Raw genomic sequence first — 23,012 nt, 5'->3', positions numbered from 1 at the left:
AAGACCCAACGCAGCCAAAAATAAATAAAATAAAATAAATATATATATAAAAAAAGAGAAAGACCAATTAAAACGGGTTTTAGTCCAAATATTGGCTCTAAGATTGAGATCATGAGTTTTGCTAGCGTTGACAGAATGAAAAATACAGAACTTCTGTTTTGGCAATACAGCAAAGAAGAAAAACTGCCACATTAAAAAACACCAAACTACGCTGGATAAAATACTATTATTATTTATTTAAATTCAAAGCTGAGTCTCCAAGACTGCCCAAGTCATGGTGGGCCCAGAGGGGTCAGGGCTGGTAGCAGGGTGGGAACGCGATGTGAGGACCTGGAAACAGCTTCATCTTTCATTTCCAATCTGAGGCAAAGGGTGAGGGCTTTCATGTAGATTCTGGAAGTAGGGTTACACGCCCTGTGAGTTATTTTTAATTCTGTTACTTGTATCAGTGCTATATGACCTTAAATGTCTTAACGTCTCAGTTGTCTTATCTATAAAATGGGATAATAATCGATACTAAGGATCAAGTGAGATACTAAATTAAAAGGCTGCAGAATACTGTATCTATGAGTCATAAATGTTTACTGTCTTGGATATTTTTACTGTGATAAATCTTTTAAAATAGTAAAGCTTTTTTCTCATGCATCTCTCTCTATGTGACATTCTCCGCCGTTAACCCAAGCCTGGGGAGGTGAGAAGAGCTACACCGGACAGTCAAAAGAACCCAGGTAATACTCATACCTATCATTCAGAATAGGATTCTGGAACAGGACGGCAAGCGTGAAAGCAAGGCTTCATGGGAAAGCAATCGTCTGGATAACGTTAGCGTAGCAGAGACCCGTGTGGTCATGGCCCAAAGTCCCTCCCGTGGGTGATGCCCTCCGGCTCTGAGGGGCAGGGCCAGGCCCGGGTCCGGGCGGGAGGGGCGGCTCCGGGGGGCCCGTGGGGCAGGACAGCAGAGGCAGGAGAGTCTCCAGGCGAGCGTAGCCTCGGGGCTGCGATACCAAGCAGAGCGGCCTCAGCTCGCGGCCGGGGAGAAGTCTGTGCCGTGCGTCCTGTGGAGGCTGAGGAGCCCCCCGGAGGCCGCCGGGGCCTGAGCAGCGTGGGGCGGCCGCACCAGGGACACTAATGAGAGGAGCCGGGGGGCAGGCCCGCCGCCCTCACCGGTGAGCCCAGGCGAGCTGGACCTCAGACCACCTGGAGGGGACCAAGAGTGAGACGAGCCCGCGGGCCTACGGTCCACGGAGCCGGACGTGGGCAGAGCAAGGGGCCGAGGAACGAGAAGGCCCCGGACTGACGGACGGCAGACACAGGACGGGCCGCGCCGCCTGCTCGGCCGCCAGGCGAGGAAGCAGCTGAGACCGGCGGGCCTGAGGACACCGGGGCCCCGTCGACACGAGGTCCGACCGGCCACATCCGCGTCCCACCCAACCGGACACCCCCTCCCGGAGGCCCAGGGGAGGACGGCAGGCCAGAAAACCTGGCTGCGGGGTCGCACCGGGGCCAGCAGGGAACTACAGAAGTCCGGCTGCCATGGCACCCCACGAAACCCAGGCGGCTTCCGCAGTTTCTCACAGTCCGCGGGCCGTGAGCCTCAGGTTCCGCGGGGCTCTGCTTCTGTGCCGGGGCTCCGGGTCCCCCCGGGCCGGGGCTGCGTCCCCGCATCTGCACACCACCTCCTCTTCCAGGGTCTGTGCCGTCGCCCCTCCTGTTCCTTATAAGGACACCTGTCATGTAACTGAGCGGGACCCCACGGGGCCCTCCCGGGACTCACGCCCCCCGCACATGCTCTGCTGCAGCTCCTTTCCGAAGTACCCAGATCATAGTATCTCAGCCATATTATCTCCTGAGGTTTTCAGACGCTGAAACCACCACCAAGTGGACGAAAGTAACTACTTGTGGATCCTGAGCACAGAGCCCCGACCTGGCGCCTCCTGAGGGCTGATCACCATCAGCCAATCAGAGAATCGTGCACGAGCTGATCACACACACCGGACGCCCCTCCCTCACCTGTCCTTTAAGCTGGAGCCCTCGGGGAGTTCGGAGTTTTCTGGGCGCGAGCCACTTGCTCTCCTCGCTCGGCCCTGCAATAAACCTTTCCCTGCTCCAGACTCCGACGTTTCGGTGCGTTTGGCCGCACTGTGTGTCGGGCACAGGAACTTCACTTGGTGACAGTCACTGGATTTAGGATCCACCCGTGCAATCCAGGACGATCTCTTTGTCTCCAGATCCCTCAACTTGATCACATCTGCAAAGACCTTTTTCCAAATAAGGTCACATTCCCAAGTTCTGGGAATTAGGATGTGGGCATATCTTTTGGGGGCCACCACTCCACCTGTTGTAAGAATCAAGGATTAGAACATTTGAAAAAATATGATGAAACGTGCATCAGGCATTGTTAGACTATTTTTTTAATATAAATTTATTTTTATTTATTTATTTTTGGCCGCGTTGGGTCTTCGTTGCCGTGCGCGGGCTTTCTCTAGTTGCGGCGAGCAGGGGCTACTCTTCGTTGCGGTGCGCGGGCATCTCACCGCGGTGGCTTCTCTTGTTGCGGAGCACGGGTTCTAGGCACGCAGCCTTCGGTGGTTGTGGCGCGTGGGCTCGGTAGCTGTGGCACACGGGCTTAGTTGCTCCGCGGCACGTGGGATCTTCCCGGACCAGGGCTCGAACCCGTGTCCCCTGCACTGGCAGGCGGATTCTTAACCACTGCGCCACCAGGGAAGCCCCAGATTATTTTAATGTCATCTTAAGGGTAATTATATATCTTTCATGAGCAAAACTGTCAAACAGAGTCTCTAGCTGTAATAGGTTAAAGGTGATAAAATAAGTTTGCTCTCAGTTTTAACTCTGCTAGTTCACTTGGGTTACTTTGAATAGCTCCCTGGTCTCTTTTTTTTTTTTTCAGAGACGACGCAGTTATTTGTCATTTTGGATTGGAAGTGCTGTGCATGTCCCCCCATATTTACCAACTTCCCTTCTCGTCCTGCCTTCTTGAATCTTCCTTCTGACACAATTCCCTTTCTTCTTAAAATGCACTCTTTAGAAGTCCCTTTAAAGCAGAGAAATTGGCTGGATTTTGAAAGATAGTTTTGATAATTATACAATGCCAAGTTGAAAATTATTTTCTCTTAGCATTTGAAGGCACTAACACACTACCTTCTGGGTTCCATTTTTTTGCTCCAGATAAGAGTGCGGCCAGTGTAACTGTCATTCACCTTTTTTCCTCTCGTGGGATTAAAGACGCTTCTGTCTTTTGCATCCTGGAGTCTCAGGTCCATGTGTCTCGATGTGGTTCCCTGCTTGGCGTACACGTGTTCCTGTATCTGTGCAGTACATGCGCCTCTTCACATACCGCCTCTTCTTCGCTCTATTTTCTTCTTTCTATTTCCTCCTGGGAAAGAACGTTAGACCCTCCCACTTTAGCTGACAGTCTGTTCATTTCTTTTTTTTTTTATAATTTCCCTCTCTTTGTCTTCTCTGCAATAGACTGGGTAACTTCCTTAGATCCATCTAATTTTCTTTTAGCAGCCTAATATTTAAGTCATGCATAGAATTCTTCATTTCAGTAATTTTTCCTATGTAAAGTTCTCTCTGCTTCTCTTTCAGATCTGCCTATTTTTTATATTCTGTTGTTGCTTATTTCTTTTTTATGATTTTTCATTTTATTTATTTAAACATATCCTAGTAATTTTGTCTTCTAATTTGATCATTCTAATACTTAAAGTTCTGAGGGGACTGATTTCTTGTTTTATCTGCTGACTTTGAGTGACGGGGACGCTGCGAGTTCAAGGTTAGTGATCTCAGTCTGCTGGAAACCAGGGGACACGTCTGGGAACGACGGTCTCCTCCCGAGGGGGTCTGGCTTGTTTCTGGTGGGGACACAGAGACACTGCCACCTACTACAGCCCCAGGGTAACATGTTCGCTCCCCACTTCCACACCGAGGCCCCAAGCTGAACCTTCCCACTAGAGAGGCCAGGTGGCCAAGAGGCCTATTCAGGTCACCGCTCCCCACTAAGCCAAAAGAAGTGTGCAGCGCCTTGGTGTCCCTAGTGGTCCCCGCCTACCCGTGGGCAGGGCTGTCAGGAGGACAAAGACAGCCCTAAAGAAATAAAGAAACTTGTTTCCTCTGCACATCTGGATATAATGTGAACAACTGTGCCACCCTGGACATATTTGTTTTTATTTTCATGTTAGACATTCAGAAAAATTTGATTTTTACGTTTTCTTTTCTACGGAGCACGTCTGTACAGCGAATGCATGTGCATAAAACTATATGTAAAAACATGAAATCTGTCTCACTGTTTTGCTCACATTATTTCTGACTCAAATACAACTATTTGTAATGATTTTGTTCACACACCAGGCAAACTATACTTATGAAATTCTGACCCACAATTCTGACCCACAAGATCACCCTGCTTTTGTGGACCTTCCCCCTGGGCCTCGCCTCCCCTGAGGCCCGATGACCAGGACCCACTGGGAAGCCAGGCAGCAGGACACGCAGGCTCACAGGAGCCAGAGCCAGACCCTAATACCCTGGGGCTTTGTTCCCGAGTCTAACCCTCATCGTGCGCACGTGCATGTGTACACGTGTTCCTTTCCTGTTAAACTTTTCTACTCTAACACCACAAAACACCCACATAATTTCCCGAAGTCAAATATCTTCTAAAACAAAAATTGAAGGAAGAGGAGAACTGACAAATTTTACAAAACATATACCTTAAATTACCAGCATTGAACTTTAAGGTGTGAATAGTAGCACGCCCACCAAAATTAAAAAATTAGATCACCTGTTAAAACACAGTCTCTGCCACAATGTTATATCAGTTTAACAGACTTTTTTTCTTTTTTTAAATACAAAACTCAACACCGGACAGTGGCGCCAAGGGCAGGAACGCCGAGGGGGACCCGGTGAGCCGCCGGGACAGCTCTTCCGCTCGTCCCATTCGGCAACGTGACTTCTTTCCAGACGCGTGTTTCACGCCGGCCCTGCGGTCATGCTGTGAAACTCCTGAGAGGCAAAGCAGCACTGAGCGCGGGGCGACTTCCGTCGGGATGTGTGCCCAGGCGTGCACGCGGCCGGGTGTGAGCACACACGCAAACGTGTGCAACACTATCCGTTCAGCACCAGGCAGCACGTGAAGCGACTGCAATTCCTCTAATAAAACTTCCCTTCCACTGCCCAGCACTTCATCCAAAAGCTTTTGATTTAAAGATTTTCTGGAATTAGATAAAGTACAAAGAGAGTTTGGACGATCGTTCCAATGTACCCCGATCCCCACACAACCTCCGCCTGGGGCGCCGGGCCCCACCCCGCAGCGATCTCGGCCGCCCTGCGGCGCAGTGCCTGGGCCGGGGCTTGGTGCAGACGGGGTGGGGAAAGAGGAGACACGGGCAAGGTCACGGCTGACGGCGCAGACCGTGGAGATCAGAGGACCTGCACCTCGCCTGCCGCTAAGCCCTGCCAAAAGCAACAGCGTTTAACTGCAGGTACTCAGGCCCCACCAGGAGCGCCTGCGGAGACCCTGGGCTGACAAGAGGCCCATTCATGGCGCGAGCTGCCACTTCCTGGCAACTAGTCATAAATATGGGTTTAAAGAGAGAGGTTCAAGCTCCTTTGCCGTTTGCATCAAATGCTCGTTGCCTTTCCCGGGGGAGCTGGATCATTCCAGGTCCTACATCCTCACTCCAGGGCTGGTCCTGGCTCAGCACTCGGCACTGGGCTGCAGGATGCCCTCCTGTCCTGGGAGCAGCTCTACGGCCCGGGGCCAGGAGCTCCCCTGACCCACTGCGACACCCAAACGCATCTGCAGGCTCCACAACTTCCCCGGGAGAACGCGAAGTGTCCCCAGCGAGAGCCTCCGCCTCACTCACACCAACCCTGACAGAGACACACTCCCACCAAATTACAACGGGTTCCTGTGTAGCGCTGACCTGGCCATGGAAACACGTGATCCTGTCTCTCTAGTCACGTGACGTGTTGAGCAAACCATCAGGGAAGGAAGGAACAAAACACTGAGCTCCGGATGAGACAGGGCCAAGGGGACGCCAGGTCTGGCCTTGTGAGGGCCGAGGGGAGAGCACATATGTGGGGCCCACTTAGGACACCTCGAGTCCCGAGGCCAAGGCTGGATGAGACCCAGAGAGGGAGGCGGGCAAGAGAACAGAAATGTCCGAGAACCAAACCTACCGACTGCATGTAGAGGGGCCGGGGAGGAGGAGGAAGCGGCGGCGACAGAAAAGGAGAGAGCGGCGGGGCTGAAGCGGCAGGAAGGCCGGGAAGCCCGGAGGCCCAGAGACCAGCGGGGATGTGGCTGAGGGAGAGAAGGAGGCGAGCCGGAGAAGCGGCAGCAGCTCCGCAGCAGAAGGGACAAGGGACGGCCCCCCCACCCCAAGGCTCCCCAAGGTCCCACATCCCCCGCCCTCCAGGCCCAGGGGCTGGTCACTCAGGCCCCGGACGCCCTCACTGCCCACAGCCCCACTGGTGCAGGGCTGGCCCTGCAGGTACACATCGCGCCTCCGGTCACCCCAGGGGACATGCCCTGACCTCTGCTGACCTGACTTCTGGGTGTCACCGCCTGGCGACCGGCTCGCCACCCACTGGCAGCCCTTCCCCATCCACCCTCCAGCCGATGGCTCAGGTCCCATGATTCTGCTTCTCTGACTTTCCTAAATGACCACTCCCCACCCCGACCCAGTCGAGCCTCCGGCAGCCCATGCCTGGGGGCAACCTAACGCGCTGGCACCCCCAGCGGGCGCCCCCGAGGCTCCGGTGCCCTAGCCGCAGGGCCCCAGCGAGGCGAAAGGGAGTGCCTTCCCCAGACCCTCACAAGGTGGGGGGCGGTGAGACCGAGGCTGCTGTGTCTTCAGCTCTGGCTGCAGAGAAGAAGGGGTTTGAAAAGGTAAAGTCAAGACAGAAAGATCGAGAGAGGCACCTGCAGGGTCGGAGTCTCAGCTGCAGCGGCCCTGGCCGTCCGCACGCGTGGCTACCACGCACCGTCTGTTTCAGTCTTGCTGAAGGTCAGCAGGCGTCTTGCCGTTTCACTCCCGGAGCTGCACAGGAGCCAGTCCGGGGACGGATTCCTCCTGGGTGGGGGGTGTGGGGGGTGATGCTCTGCCGTGGCCGCGGGTGCTCTGCGCGCTCTGAGTCTCTCTTCCCTCTGATCTGCTCTGAAACGTACGGAGCAGAGCGGCGAGAGGAGGGACACGGTGCAGCCCCAGAGGACACGTTCCGCTCACACAGCCGCCAAGAACACAGCCGCGTGCGGGTCCCCCTTTGAAAGCAACTCTTTTGCACAGAAATGACTCCCTAACATTAAAAGCCGACTCATCCCACACGGTTCCGGTCCCACTGGGCCGCAGCTCAGACCTGACACACGGCGCCGCACCAGACGCGACGGCGCTCCTCCCCGACGACGCTCGCACGGAAACCGCGTGGGCTCGGCTCCTTCCTCAGCCTCCATCTCGACTCAGTGCTGATGCCCGAGAAGCAGAGCGGGGCCACTTCACAGAGATTCCACGTTCAGAGTAGCCTTAAAAAACCAGCATCGGCTTATAGCCATCGCAGCGGAAAGACTGCAAAGTGAGAAAACCTTCCCGAGGCCTTGCTTCAAATTCTTCATCCGACCGAAAACGGGGACAAGACAAAGGTGTACGAGAGGCGGCAGCTGCGTCTCCTTCCACAGTCAGCTCGCCTGCTCTCCTGACCCGGCCGCTGCTACTCTCCTGTCCCAGAAAAGCAAGCAGGCGCGCCGCCCGGAAACCAGAGGAGCCTGAGGCTGCAAAGTGCAGGGTGGCCACCCCGAGCTCCCTCCGCACCTGAGGACGTGGGTCCCTGCGCTCCTACAGGCAATTTCACGTCCGTAACCCTCCATCGTAATCACTCAGCAGCACTCAGCTGTGTCTACCGAGGCCCCCTGTCTACCTGTTCGAGAGGCGTGGACGTGTCACCTTTTCCCATACGGTGTATTAGCTCACCACGGTGCTGGGCACAGCAGACGATATTCGTTTTTAAAAGGATTCTCAGTTCCTGCCTTATGGTTACTTCCGACAAGGAACCCTTTGTCTGCAGGTTAGGAAACACTCCCCAGCGTTCAGCGCTCCAGACGAAAGGTCCGTCACAGTCTTCCGAGCGGTGGCCGGAGGCGTCCCCAGGGGCGCAGAGCATCGCCGAGGCTCCCACAGCCGTATTTACTTCGCCTTTCCTCCCACAGAGTTCCGCAGTGCGCCTCTGAGAATCTCCTTCCTCTTCCTTACAAAGAGGTTTGCTGCTCCTGTACAAATTCATTGTTGAGGTTTTAAGAGGCGCCTGGGGCCAGGCCGAGACGTTTCCTGTGAACTTCACTGTGGCCTCTTCAGCGTCTTGTGGGCACTGGGGTTTCCCCTATTCCACCGATAAAATTATGCTGAACACCTACCTTCCTCACGGCCAGGAAGTGTTTCTTCGCGATCAGACTGTATTTTCACTTCCTTAATTGCATCCCATTATGGGCTACTTATCCTCACGTACATCCTGCTTTGGTGCCTCTTAAGAAACCTGAGACTTACTAGACATTTACAAAGTTGTACTGTAATGACATACCTATGCTGGCAGAAGTCAGCCTTCTCTAACATCGGCAGCTCTGCTCGCTCCGGGGGTGTTCAAGTGACCCATCGCGAGGGTCCGTCGAGAGCAGGCATGGACACCTGGAAGTGTCCATTCAACCAGGGATGGAGGAAGACGGCAAAGGGGCTGTTGAGAGGTTGAGCCCAAACTCTAACTTACTGACGGTACGCAGAGGACTGAATGCCCCAGGGGTCCACCGGCCCGTACTACCGAGGTCAGAGAAGCATTCAAGGCCAAATTCTGCTGACCCAGTGGGAAACGCTGAATATTCTCAAAACCACCTGTCTGAAGTTCTCAGCCCCCTGGCATTAAACCACTCGAAGGAGGAACCACAGTCACGTCCCCCTGCACGAGAGCTCGGCTGGCCACGGGGCCCCTGACCCAAGAGTCCACGGTCCTGAGGCTCCAGGGGCAACGTGTCCTCCCCCTGGGCTGTGCCCTCCGCGCACACGGGAGAGAGGCCCCCTTCCCGATTCATGGTCCCAGTATGTAACCTGATACCCAAAGGACTGCTCCTTGTGTCCTTAGGTCCTGAGCCTCACAAAGTTCTGAACTTTTTAAGAAAACGAAGCCAGTGCTGCCCTCATTTGGCCTCACCCCTCCTCCATCAGACCCGTTGTGTCTCAGCTGCAAGAGCTGCCAGTCCCACTCTGGATCTGGGCTCAGGCTAAGCTTACTCGCACATACGTGTGTGTGCGCAAGCGTCTAACCAACTAGAAAGGAAGCTCACCGGTTCTGGCAAAACCTCCGGTGTCCCTCACCCCAGCACACCACGACCGCAACCTAAGGGGCTGAGCCGTTCCAGCAGACTCTCTCCGCCGCGCCCCTCACGGGCGCGTCTGCCTAGCCGGGCCTGTCCCCAGCTTGTCACGATGCTTTAGGACCTGCTTGTGCCCTGGCCAGAAGCAGCCTTGAAGCACGGAGTCATTGTCAGCTGGATTGTAAGCAAGGCTCTGGATCCCCCACTGAGCTCATCGTGGCTCTTTTCCCATCTTCCTTTTCTTTCTTTACAACCAGTATTTTCTACAGAAAAAGTCTTCTCCTACAAAGGATGACCACAGAAGAGTAATATGGGTTTAAATCCTCTCTCTAGAAGAATCTTTTCTGCTCAGAGTTTAGTCTCTAACTGAGCTCTGGGAAGTAAACACAGACAACAAGTGCAGAACACTGCTCTTTACCAACACCTGGCGCCTAGTGCTCGGGGGTTACTTCGCCCGGCCTTGTCTACCTGAGTCTCCAGTTATCAAGCTCTGAAAGCTTAACTTCTTCGACTTGTCCAGGACAGACAAGTCACCTACCTATCCCTTCATGAATTTTCCCCTTTCTCGTTCCTGTCATGACGATCACATTTTATTATCTTTTAAATATTTCATTTTTATTTACTCATTTGGTGGCGCTGGGTCCGAGTCGCAGCAGGCGGGCTCCCCACTTGTGGCTCGTGTGTGGGATCTAGTTCCCTGACCAGGGACCGAACCCGGGAGCGAGGAGTCTTAACCACGGCACCACCAGGGAAGTCCCTATTGTCACACTTGAAGCAGTGAAGTGGCCACAGGTGGACCCCTTTCTCCAGATGCAACCTCGGCAGTGGTGGCGACAGTAGGACGTACTCATTACCCTGTGCACGTTATTTCCTTTAATGCTCACAGACCCCTAAGTGAAGCCCGTCATCACCCCGTTTCACAAATGAGAAAACCAACCCGAGGCCCAGAGAGATGCAGAAACTTACCCAAGCCGCTCACTTAGTAAGCGGGGGGGCCCGGAGCCCCATCGAGACTCCCGCGGCCCCACCTGAACCAGAGCCACAACCGAAAGTGGGAACAAGACCCCGTAATAAACAGGGAAGAGAAAGCTTTGGCTCAACCTAAATTTGGGGGAAAATGCAATTTTGAAAAAACTTATAATTTATCTTGTAATTGATAAAATTTAAATGTCAATTGTACGTGTGGGTTTTTTCTTAGTATCGCCAAAAAGTAAAGCGGGTTTCTTTTCCGGTCTGTAATTTCTTTGACAAAACATTTTGCACTTCACAGGACCATTAATCAAAATATGTGAATCATTTTTTAAAATACCTGAAGGCTCCATTAATTTTCTCCAGGGTCCCTCACAGGCCTCTGGGGTTCATCCAGAACCCTTCCACACTCATCACCATCCTTCTCTGGCTTCGCTAATTCAAACGTTCACTGGCTTAACTGCCAGAATCTCACTCGCGAATGGCTTTTCCCGTGGTTCCGGCCGTTCCCCAGCAGCACTTCCATCTCCGCTCCCTGCAGTTCAGGGGTGTCTCAGCGAACACTCTAAGCAGACGTCACGACACTCTCAGTGTTCGGGACGGCACACGTCTAGCGGACCGGCCCCGCGGGGCGCACGGCCCAGGCCACAGCCGCCGGAACCCCGCTCGCAAGGCCGCTCCGGCAGAGCCCAGCACCTCAGACGGGGAGGGTCCGGGAACCAGCCCCTGGGACTCAGCCCTGCCACCACAGGAGGAGGGACGAAGGAACACGGATGTCCTCAGCTCGCCAGGAACCGTGCTCACCCCTTTCACACCTGCTCCCTGCTTCTGCTTCACAGGACCCCACGGGTAAGTAGCGTATACTGTTGGCTCACTGATCCTCTCGACACTCCCGTGAGGTAGGCGTGTCATGAACACGGAGGAGGACTGAGGGCTGCCTCGGCCCAGGCCTGGCTCTGCGAAGCCTGAGGCACCCTTGGCCCCCGCGGACACCGCCTGCCTGTACGTGGGAGTCCCGCTATGTGAGAGCAGACAGTTGTCAGCCTGGTGTCAAACGTAAATGCCGGGGAAATTGCAAAACATTAAAGAAATCAATGTAACGATCCCAGAAGCCTCATCTCAGCCAGTGGGAAAGGACTTGACTTTATTTAGTGGTAAAAGCCGCCTCAGCTAGACCCAATACTGCTTCAAGAGTCTTTCACGTTTGAGCAATTACACCTCCTCTCTCTGCAGAGGATAAGACGGGCAGACAGCTCTGCGATCTCCAAGTGTCACCGTCCACAAAGGTGACAGTGAACCAGACCATGTCACTTTGTGCCCAACCAGAGGTCACCTTGACCTTGGTGGGTCCAAGGTGAGTGGCCAGTGATCTCACGGTGGAACTCAGCCAGAATGGTTCTGTGTCAAGCCTGCAGTGCTCTGCCGAGCTCTCACGCGAGGTTACTCATGGCCTGATTTCACAATGGGCGGCAAAATTGTTTCCAATAAATTAAGGCTATAATGCTCACCTAAAAACCACAAAGCACTTTAACAGACAGAAATACAAATAAAACATCGGGCTGTTTGATACTGGTTTGTGTGTTTCTTGATATTTCTGTAGCACCACAATTTAAATTTGCTAGCCAGACTGACAAGTACTTAGTCATGTTTTAAACGATTATTTTATTTACAAACAGACATCCACATAGAGAAAGAGGAGTGCTTTCTGCCCATAGGATTAAATAAAAGCAAGTTCCAGCTATTTAGCTTATATCATGCATTCTATTGTCCCCTAAAGCCCTAAGATACCTGTGAATCTGAATAATTTTACAGGAAAATTCTCATATACAGTGAACCTCTCACAGTACCACTACTATAATCCTATGTATGCACTGAGAGATGATCTTGAATCCATTTTAATGGTCGTCTTATACCATAGCCAGGACATGGAATCTAGGCTTTATTCCCAAAGGAAAGCTTTGTCCCTGTCATAATTTATAACAAAAGATAAAAACGCTCATTTATTTTGGAGGTGTTGGGAGGGGCATGGACCCAACTTGACGTGGGTCTGTGGACCAGTGGGTCACTATAAAGTGGGAATTCAGGCCCAGATGGTTAGAAGAGCCCTGAAAAAAACAACTTTGTTCTCTGGGCTTCCCTGACTTGGGTCTGACCCGCAGTTACCAGAAGACCTAAGGCCTAAATGGTTTCACATGGAGCTATTTAAATCAGATTCCTTTTCTCCTGTGTTTAGGTAAGTGTTTGCTAAAGGCCTAGGAAGGATTTACTGCAAAGTAAAAGTGATAACACGAGAAAAAGAAGATCCTGGTCTTAGAGGTGACATTCGTCTAGATTTGGTGGTAACATCTGGGGCGAGTAGGGCCTGTCACCTTCAGCGCGACTGACACTCGGGTTGTGGGATGTTCGGGAGCGTCCCCCCCCCCCCAAGATGCTGGCGACAACCACAAAAGTCTTCAGATATTATCACGTGTCCTCTGGGGGCAGGTCATATTCTCCCCATCTCACCCCACCCCCCGCTGAGAACCTCTAGCCTGGAGTATTCATCTTTACAGCAATGAACAAAGGACAATCTTTAGAAAAACAAAGGGGAAAATTACCCAGAATTTTATTATGACTTAGGTAGCTAATTTTTACAGGAATTAGAGTTTTTAAAAATCTGAAGATTAACTTATGATAATAAATATAGTTAGACATTTTAAGAAGCAAAATACTTGGCAGTTTTTTTAAAAAAGCTCAAGTCTAAAACTTAAAGCCACACGTTCATGAACCTTAAAATGCCAGATTCCCCCAGTCAGGTGAATACTGTGCTTAGACTGATATATGATTTCTTACGAAGCCCATATTTAGAGGAATGTGCCATAGCATCTAAAAACGGCTTGATACCTAAACAGTAGCGGTACACCATCCATTTGCGGGAGTCTTGAACTGTTAATTATGTGTACATTTAAAGTACTTTATCACTTCTCACTGCCACATGATTTTAATGTATTTTGTATTAGCTCTGTTTTTTCTCCTGGCCAACTCTTCGTGATACTCAAGATCAGTGTTTTGCTTCATATCACATTTGTATTTTAATATCATAAAACTAATGTTGTGCTGTGATTATTTCTGCTCAACATCTGAAAGGCATATTGCATTTAGCCAGATGAATTCACGTCTTTCACCAAAGACACGAGCCGTCGCTTCATTCCACAGCGAAGCCCCAGCTCTGCTCCAGCGCCAACTCCCAAGCGTGTACACGTGCTTCTTGTACAGACGCGAGCAACGTTTATGTCATTCCTCCCATCCCCATGATTACCGCTAGCCTCAGTGTTGACAGCTGTTAGTGCTGTACCTTGGACAACTCATTCTCATGCTGCTTCAGCTTCTTCACTGATGAGACAAATGCAATGGAAAGATCTCTAAATTCCTTTCTATCTCAAAAGTTCTGAGGGTATTTGGGGAGAACGCATACAGGTGGATGTCCACTGTTTGTTCCCTAAAAGCTCTTTCAAAGAAAGGATGTCATCTCATGGGTTAATATATATTTTTAAATTAAAAAATTAAAAAAACTAGAAGTATGTGTGAATTTCCATATACACATGAAGAAATGTGTATGTTACACAAGTTTGTCAAAGTATTTCTAGAAGTACCTTTAGAGTATTAAAAATGCAACAAAACAGCTCATGGTACAAGAACTTTCCTAATAGGCTTGCTTTTAATGTTCCGATTTGTAGAATAATCTCAGATTTTATTAAGATAAGCAATGTATTTGAAAAGAAGCTACTTTCTTCTCATGAGCTACTTTCAAGAAATTTTAAAATTTCTCAGTATTTTTTACATAGTTTAATTTATATAGTTACCAACTTTGTGACATCAGTCTTATTAACTGATTAGCTTTTCAAAGAAACAGGAATAAAAGCAAAAAGATTTTTGCATATGACATTTTCCTCACAAATGTAACAGTTCTAGACAATAAACACAGCCTTTATTTCCTAAATAGAGAATATATAAATCTGTATTTTCAGCAGAAAGGTGGCACCACTGCCACATTTGTGGCTAACAGAATGCTACATGTATTTATGTACATGTAGATATAGAAATACGTAAGTTAAACAGTTAAAGAAGTTCAAGTTTGGAGAAACAAAAAGAGAAGAAGAAGTTTTTCAGATACGTGTCCAGTTTTGCACAATTTATCCATGAGATAAAGCAACTGTTCTTTTAATTTAAAAAGAACAGTACATTTTTTTATTTTGAAAAGTTGGGTGCTTATGAATAAAAGCACCATTGCTGATATCTGTGAATATCATTATATAATCCATAGTGGTGGTTTACTCAGAGAGCATACGATGACACCGACATTTTCACGCCTTTATGGACGTATAATTCTGGAACGTAAACTATCACTCATTGTTAATGTGCAATAAATGTTACTCACGTGACTACCCTTTCTAAAAAGCAAACCTAAAGCATGAGCACCTGAGCCAACCAGCCGCCACTGCAAGAGCAGAGACGGCAGAGGGAAACGGGCCCCGTGCCCGGGTTATGGCTTCTTCACTGGATCAGCGATGCCCAGCTGTCAGTCCTGTGCCGAGCACAGGTGACCCTGACTCTACCTTCAGAGCTACCAGGAAGTTCTCATCACATAACAAAGTAGGCATCCTTAAAGAGAACCACCGAGGACTGCGATGGAGAAAAGACACACACTGAGGGTGCAGCCTGGTGACAGCACGTCCGGAAGGGAGGGAGGGCTGCTGGGCCCCGCTCAGCTGCCAGGTCACCTGGGTGCCCCCGCGGTACTTCGGCAAAGCACAGGGGAACCCCCAACTGACAACGCACTTCAGGAGTTCTGCTGCGGGAGGGTTAACTTCTGACTCAATGTGACTTCAGCGTTTATTGGAAATCTTCCTATCAGGCTATCCTGCGGCCTCGGGAGAAACCCATACTAAACCCAAGCGAACCGCTTCTTGCTGTTGAGGGTCTAACTATTCCCCTGCGGGGAGGCGGGCAGCAGACGTTTCCTTAGAGGGCAGACAGTCAACATTTGGGGCTTTGCAGGCCCCAGGCCTCCACTGTGGAAGCAGCCACGGATACCGTGTAACACCTGGACGTGACCGGGCTCCAAGGACACTTCACTTACAAAAAGAACCAGGTGGGCTGGACTGGGCCCACCAGCCATCGTTTGCCAAGCTCTGGTCTAGGATATCTTTGTATTAAAAAATACTTCTTCCATACCTTTTAAAGTCAGAAATTCTCATGAAGTGTTATTCATGCAGTCAAAAGGGGCCTTGTCAATCGTTTTCTGTTAGAGAAGAAGTACGCATCCCCCAAAAGTAGCATCCGTTTGGGCTCTACTTAATCGGGCGTTTGTGATGATGTGCCTTAGACGAGACTGAGGTTCTACCACTGCACCAACTAGAAAAAAGTGCTCCCCGAGATGACAGGGTGAGAGGGCTGAGGTGCAGACAAATGCTCGACCTACTTGGGAAAATAAACTCACTCAAAGTACTAGAGCAATCATAGGCGTACAGGTTAGCGTCCATTAAAAGTGAATTCTGGGTATTTCCTAAAGTATATCAGACAGAATCTTTACTTCAAAACAGTTTGCTACCAACTACTATGTATAAAATAAATAAGCTAGAAGAATATATTGCACAGCACAGGGAATATAGCCAATATATTTTACAATAACTACAATGGAGTATTACTACCTTTGAAAACTGTGAATCACTATGTTGTACACCTGAAACTTATATAATATTTATTGAACGCTTATTAGCAGGTAGGCACTGTTTTAGATGCTGCTGACTTAAGAACATAATATAGTCCCTACCATGAAGAAATTCTCAGTCTGGCAAAGAATCTCCTTAAAAAATAACAATTAACTGTGACAAAACAACAATACTACTATCAGATTAACTTAATATGAAAATTAATTTTCAAGTTTCAAGAAATGCTGTAAGTATAAACTATTAGATATCAGATAAGTGTCATATCAGTTTCACATATACTCTATTTTAATTATTTTCCATTATTCAATTATATAAATGAAATAAAAAATGAGATATCACTGGTTCTAGATATATAATAAAACAAAGTGGTGTGTGCTACAGGTCAAGTTTTTAAGAAACATTTAGCCCTAGATGCAGAACATTACGTATGGAACTACCTACTGTTACGTAGGTGGAGACCTACTGTTACGTTTGAGGTGGAGACGCTTGCACCACTTCTGAAGGAAAGTCGACAGTGGGCCTGAGGATGGGGCTGGGAGTTGGTGTGAGGGAGGGGCCTCTTTTCTCCTTATAAGCTCCTGCACTGTTTACTTTTCTTTAAGATAAAAAGAAGCATGACTTTCGGCTTTGATTTGCATCCCTCTAGTAACCAACAAGGCTGAGCCTCTTTTCACGTGCCTGTCGGCCATCTGCAGGTCTGCTCTGGAGGGATGTCTGTTTAGTTCTTCTGCCCATTTCTGGATTGGGTCGTTTGGTTTTTGATATTGAGCTGTTTGTATATTTTGGAGATTAATCCCTTGTCGGCTGCATTTGCGAGTATTTTCTCCCATCCTGTACCTTGTCTTTTTGTCTTGTTTATGGTTTCCTTTGCTGTACAAAAGCTTTTAAGTTTAATTAGGTCCCATTTGGTATCACCTCACACCAGTCAGAATGGCTACCATCAAAAAGCCTACAAATAATAAATGCTGGAGAGGGTGTGGAGAAAAGGGAACCCTCTTCCACTGTTGGTGGGAATGTAAATTGGTGCAGCCACTATGGAGAACAGTATGGAGGTTCCTTAAAAACCTAAAAGTAGAACTACCATATGATCCTAGAATCCCACTCCTGAGCATGTATCCAGACAAAACTATGATTCAAAATGATACATGCGTCCCAAAGTTCATTGCAGCACTACTTCTAATAGCCAAGACATGGAAGCAACCTAAATGTCCCTTGACAGATGAATGGATAAAGAAGATGTGGTACCTATATATACAATGGAATATTACTCGGCCATAAAAAAGAATGAAATAATGCCATTTGCAGCAACATGGATGGACCTAGAGATTATCATACTAAGTGCAATAAGTCAGACAAAGACAAATATCATATGATATCAGTTATATGTGGAATCTAAAAAAAAATGATACATATGAACGTATTTACAGAACAGAAACAGACTTACAGACACAGGAAACAAACTTACGGTGACCAAAGGGGTGGGAGGGGAGGGATAAATTAGGAGTTCGGGAGTGACATACACACGACTGTATGTAAAATGGATAAACAAGAAGGACCTTCTGTACAGCACAGGGAATTGTACTCAATGTTGTGTAATAACCTATATGGGAAAGGGATCTGAAAATTTTATATATATCTATATCTGAATCACTTCCCTGTACACCTGACACTAACACCTGAATCAACCATACTTCAATAAAACAATTAATTTTTAAAAAGAAATATTACTTTTAAAATAAATTTTTTAAAAAAGTGATTAACATCCACAAAGAGAAAAAAACAGTTCTCATTAGGAGGTATGCAAATAGAGGATGGGAGCTACATTTAAATTTATCTTCTTTTTCTACAAACTAAATGTTTTTCCCTATCGTAACCTAACCCGAAACAACGGAGCTGTATTTCTTTTTTGCCAGTGGAAAAGTTGAGGCGGGAGGCACAGAAACCCAGACAAAGTGCACCAACACGTCTGCGACTGAGGAGGCCTGACGGTCGATGCACAGCACCGCCGCCCAGTCCAGAGGCAGGTACAGCTGAAGCCTTCCTTCTCCCCCCCTCTAGTCAGGACACCCAGAACCACGGAGCTGAGTGAAAGAAGCATTCCTGGCTGCCCCGTCACTCACTTTCCTTTCCAACAACAGCTTCCACAGCCCATCGTGGGAATTTCTAACGTGTGCAATTATGAAATAAAAATGTATTGCCACTAAACACACCTGTATAAATGTCACTTTAATCTTTCCTCATGACTTGCTGGTTTAATTACGTGGCTACACAGTCACATAAAATTTCACTGACGAAGTTATAAGCATTACTAATTGCTGGGCATGAAACAACTTACGACGTTATCATTTAGCTAAAAGGCTAAATGATAGTGAAATTTAATACAACTTCTTAGAATTAGATTATACAGATAACTTACTTTGTAGAGTGCACATGTTTGGTAAAGATTTCTCATGCTTCAGTAAGTCAGAAGTAATGAAAGGAGTACACATTTTCTTACTTAAAACCTAATATCTGCAACAGGAGAGCTGGCATGTTGCTAATAGTCTCAATGACAACCACGGAAAGGAAACAAGCCAATGCAAACAAATAGGATTTTCTGGAAAAAAAAAAAAAAAAAACCAATAATGATTCTAAATATAAGAAGTGATTTCAAATGTATCTTAAGACATACTCTAGAAGCACAGAAACTTCTGGATGTCTGTTTAAATGGAATGTAAAATAAGAACACTGAATATCCAACTGATTCAAAGTGAAAACAGAAAGACGCCACAGGTGGAGCCTTCGTGAGTGACAGTGACTTGGGGACAAGCCCTGGTTCCTGCTCAGCTCCTTGCGCTCCAAGGACACTCCCTCACACTCGGGCAAACACTCACCTGGTGCGACCGACCAAAGGGACACTGCTCGGCATCACGTTGAATAAAAACTCTGACAAAGTTAATAGGTAATTAAGGCTGGATTTACATTTCCTCATTGACCACTTCTGACACTCACATAGTTAAAAACAGATGTGAAGCATTCCCAGTCTGTACAGCACACGTGCAGAACACACACACACACGCACACGCACACATGCGCGCGCACGCACACGCACGCACACACGCACACGCGCGCGCGCACACACGCACGCACACGCACGACCTTCCTGCCGTGGAGCCTGACACTCTCTTGCCATCAGTACCCACACCAACCTCTCCTGGGGCTCTCGTGATTGAAGAGGATGCCGTTCACCGCGAACAGATTGTACGCCTCCCGGAAGTTCACCACAATCCAATAGGCATAGAGCTTTGCTGCCCCTGTTGGAATAATTTTTTAAAAGCAAATAAAAGACAGTGATTGTTATAAAAGACAGTGTCTTATTATAAAAGACAGCCATTTTCACTTAAACAAGTAACAACGTGCAATATTTACAATATGTAATGTATCAAGATAGGGAAAAAAATGAATCCAAAGCCAAAGACAAATAAAGGTTTCTTTGCCAGTTAATCACGTGACAAGGAAATACTTAAGAGTTTCGTCCTTCTGTAATAATCACAGTTCATTCCTTCACAGTCCAATTCACTCAACTGCAGTGTGTGCAGTATATCAAACTGACCTTTCTTAGGTCTTATCCCCTTTTTCTTAGTTTTAAAGAATTCGGAAGAGAAAAATACGGGAGCGTAATACCCTAGCGGCTTTCAAATGTTATCATTTTTTTTGTGTGCCCGTTTAAGGGTTTGAGCTCAGGGAGAATTTCATCAGGGAAATGGAATCAAAAACACCAGGCCGTATCACTGCAGCACAGCCTCAACAGTTCTGTAAAAAGAATCTTGCTGGACCTAATTTTCCTTTTAAAGCGGCCGCCCGGCAGGGTGAAGCGGTGCAGCGGGTTTCACGCTGCAGGAGACGCGGCAGCAAGAACCTGGGCTGATGTTGCAAAGCAGAGACTAACACACCATGTAAAGCAATTACACTCCAATCAAGATGTTAAAAAGAAAGAAAGGGGAAAAAAAGACCCAACACAGCCGAAAATAAATAAATAAATAAATATATATATATATTAAAAAAAACCCTGCGGTGAGCACAACGCAAAGGTGTCTGAGCAGCAAGCCCGGCCCCTTGAGGCTGCTTCAGCGTTGCTCTCACACCACGTGACCTCAGCCCCGGCACAGGAACAGCGTGCAGGCCGAGGCACCCCAGGAGCCCGGAGAAGCGAGCCCGCGCGCATGCTCACCGTATGGCGAGCGCGGGTAGAACGGAGTGGTCTCCTTCTGCGGTATTTCCTGCACTTTCCCGTACAGCTCGCTTGTTGAGGCTTGGTAGAACTTCACGGAGTTGATAAGGCCACAGGTCTTCACCGCATCCAGAAGCCGCAAGGTGCCGACCCCATCGACGTCCGCGGTATATTCAGCCAGGTCAAAAGAAATCTGGAAACGGCAGGTGAAGACGGGACCACATGAATGGGCGCCAGCAACCAAGACGCCTCAGGCGTAACAGACTGCAGCTTCTCCTACTTTGAAACATTATGCTTGTGAGGAAACGTTATTCTCTCGCGGCACAGTCAGAATGTGGATGTCGTCTGTTTCTAACATCAAGTGGCTGCAAAACACCTTAAGAAATAGGTATTAATTAATTACCTACGGCACCATGAGGGACACTGAGCACACACATCGCCTCCTAATCCTGGGCCGAAGTCCCTGGGGCCGTGCTTGTCCAAAGGCACACCTCGGCTCCGCGGAATGGCCTGGGTGTGTCTGCCAAGTTCAGACGGAACCAATAATTTCTTGGGGAGACTAGGAAACCCACATTTTTAATGAGCCCCAGCTGACTTTTATGCACAGGTAAGTTTGAGAACATGTGATTAGAACACAGTTGATTTTTAAAAGAATTGTTTTATTTTCTTTTTAATTAAGCTACAAGATTGACTTTTTAGTATACTATATACATGATATATCTTTTTTTTTTTTTTTTTTTTTTGCGGCACGCAGGCCTCTCACTGCTGTGGCCTCTCCCGTTGCGGAGCACAGGCTCCGGACGCGCAGGCCCAGCGGCCACGGCTCACGGGCCCAGCCGCTCCGCGGCACGTGGGATCCTCCCAGACCGGGGCACGAACCCGCGTCCCCCGCATCGGCAGGCGGGCTCCCAACCACTGCGCCACCAGGGAAGCCCTGATATATCTTTTAATGATAAAACACACTGAATACAGAAAGACGCTCATGCACATTGAGTTGACTGACTTTTAAGAAGAGGGTGTTAAGGAAAAATTCAGTGTTTTGCAGTTCTCGAATGTTTTCTTTAAAAATAAGTGTGACTGGTGTGCTTTCTTCTTAAATCATCTCTAAGCACAATAAACAAATTAACCTACTATTCAAATCTCCTAAACTAATAAGGCTGAAATTCTCCGTCTCTGGTTTATTCACAGGCCAAATACAGCTGGACACGCGGCCACACTCCCCACCGTCTGCTGAGGCCTCAGCTTCCCCTGGAAGCCCCTCTCTGGGCCGAGTGTCCCCCGATTCCTTCTGTCACCTTGTCCTCGGCTCAGGGCATTCAGGGAACTTCCGGGCCTGCCTGTCAGGGACCCGACTCAGGTCACAGAACCCACCCCTGTTCTCTAGGTCAGTAAAGCTCGCAGGCAGCCATGAGACAAAACAAAAAAGTGTGTTTCACCCACAATCTTTCGAAGCCAAGAAAGCACGATCTGGGGCTATTTTATTCTTTTTACATAACAGTTTATTGCAATAAAATTTACATACCATAAATTCACCCTTTTAAAGTTTACAACTCAGTGGTTTTTAGTATCTTCACAGCATTCAAAAATCATCACCACCACCTAATTCCAGAACATCTTCCTCATCCCCCAAAGAAACCCTGTACCGATCGGCGCTCATTTCCCATCCGTCCATTCCCCAGCCTGACAGCTACTGACCTACTTTCTGTCTCTATGCATTTACCTATTCTGGACATTTCATCTAAAGGGAGTCACATCTAATATGTGGCCTTTAGTGACTGGCTTCTTTCACACATCATATTTTCATTTCTCTTGGATCTGTACTTAGAGTCATGTGTGTAACATTTCGAGGACCTGCCAGACTGTTTCCCAAGCTGGCTGCACCATTTCACAGTCTCCCCAGCAGTGATGAGGGCTCCAATTTCTCCACGCCCACCTGTACCTCTTGTGGTCTGGCTTTTTGATTATGGATGTCCTAGTGGGTGTGAAATGGTATGTCATTGCGGTTTTTTTTTTTTTTCATTAAGATATAATTAACATATAACATTATATTCGTTTCAGGTGTACAACATAATGATTTGATATACGTATATATCACAAAATAATCACCATAATAAGTCTAGCTAATATCCATCACCAGAGTTACAAAAATTCTTTTTTTCTGATGAGAACGGTTAGACTCTATTTTCTTAGTAACTTTCAAATACACAATATACAGCATTGCTAACTCTAGTCACCATATGCTGCTCTTACATCCTCACTGCTTACTTATTGCACGACTAGACGTCTGTACCTTTTGACCCCCTTCACCCATTTTTCCCACTCCCCAGTTCTAGTTAATTTTTATATGTGATACGTTTGCATATGGATGTCCAGTTGTCTCAGCAACATTTGCTGAAAAGGCTATTCTTTCCCCATCAAATGGTCTTGGTACTGGGCCATTGCATTCTCAGGAAAAGCTGTGGCCCAGGCTGAGGGGACAGCGCACTGAGCAGGCCTCAGGGGACGGGGTATCGGGGCTCTGGGACCACCTGCTGGGACCACCCTCCCCCCAGCTCACTCCAGCCACAGTGGAGCGCCACTGCTCTCCCTGGACGCAGTGTTCTCCTGGTAGAATGCCACAGACAAACATTTACAGGACACTTTACAATTCAAAAGTGCTTTCTTTGGAGCTTTACAATTCTAGGAGAAAGAGAAAGCAGGCCCTGAGGTTCAGAGAAACTGACTTGATAAAGTCGCGCAAGCGTCAGGAGCA

General features: G+C 48.4%; 1 protein-coding gene across 1 annotated transcript in view; it reads right to left on the bottom strand.

Annotated features, from left to right (window-relative positions):
- Window positions 1-23,012, bottom strand: part of GMDS (GDP-mannose 4,6-dehydratase) — a 487,018-nt gene that overhangs the window by 253,929 nt on the left and 210,077 nt on the right. Inside the window, exons 5-6 of the mRNA XM_059075578.2 lie at window positions 20,261-20,453; window positions 19,239-19,343 (exon numbers count right to left, since the gene is read on the bottom strand). Coding sequence (XP_058931561.2) covers window positions 19,239-19,343; window positions 20,261-20,453 — 298 coding nt within the window. The remainder of the gene's footprint in view (window positions 1-19,238; window positions 19,344-20,260; window positions 20,454-23,012) is intronic.

Source organism: Kogia breviceps, chromosome 10 (genome assembly GCF_026419965.1).
Source record: "Kogia breviceps isolate mKogBre1 chromosome 10, mKogBre1 haplotype 1, whole genome shotgun sequence".
NCBI classification, from domain to species: domain Eukaryota; kingdom Metazoa; phylum Chordata; class Mammalia; order Artiodactyla; family Physeteridae; genus Kogia; species Kogia breviceps.
Note: the sequence above shows the minus strand (reverse complement) of the source record. Positions and strands in the feature narration are given on the sequence as shown.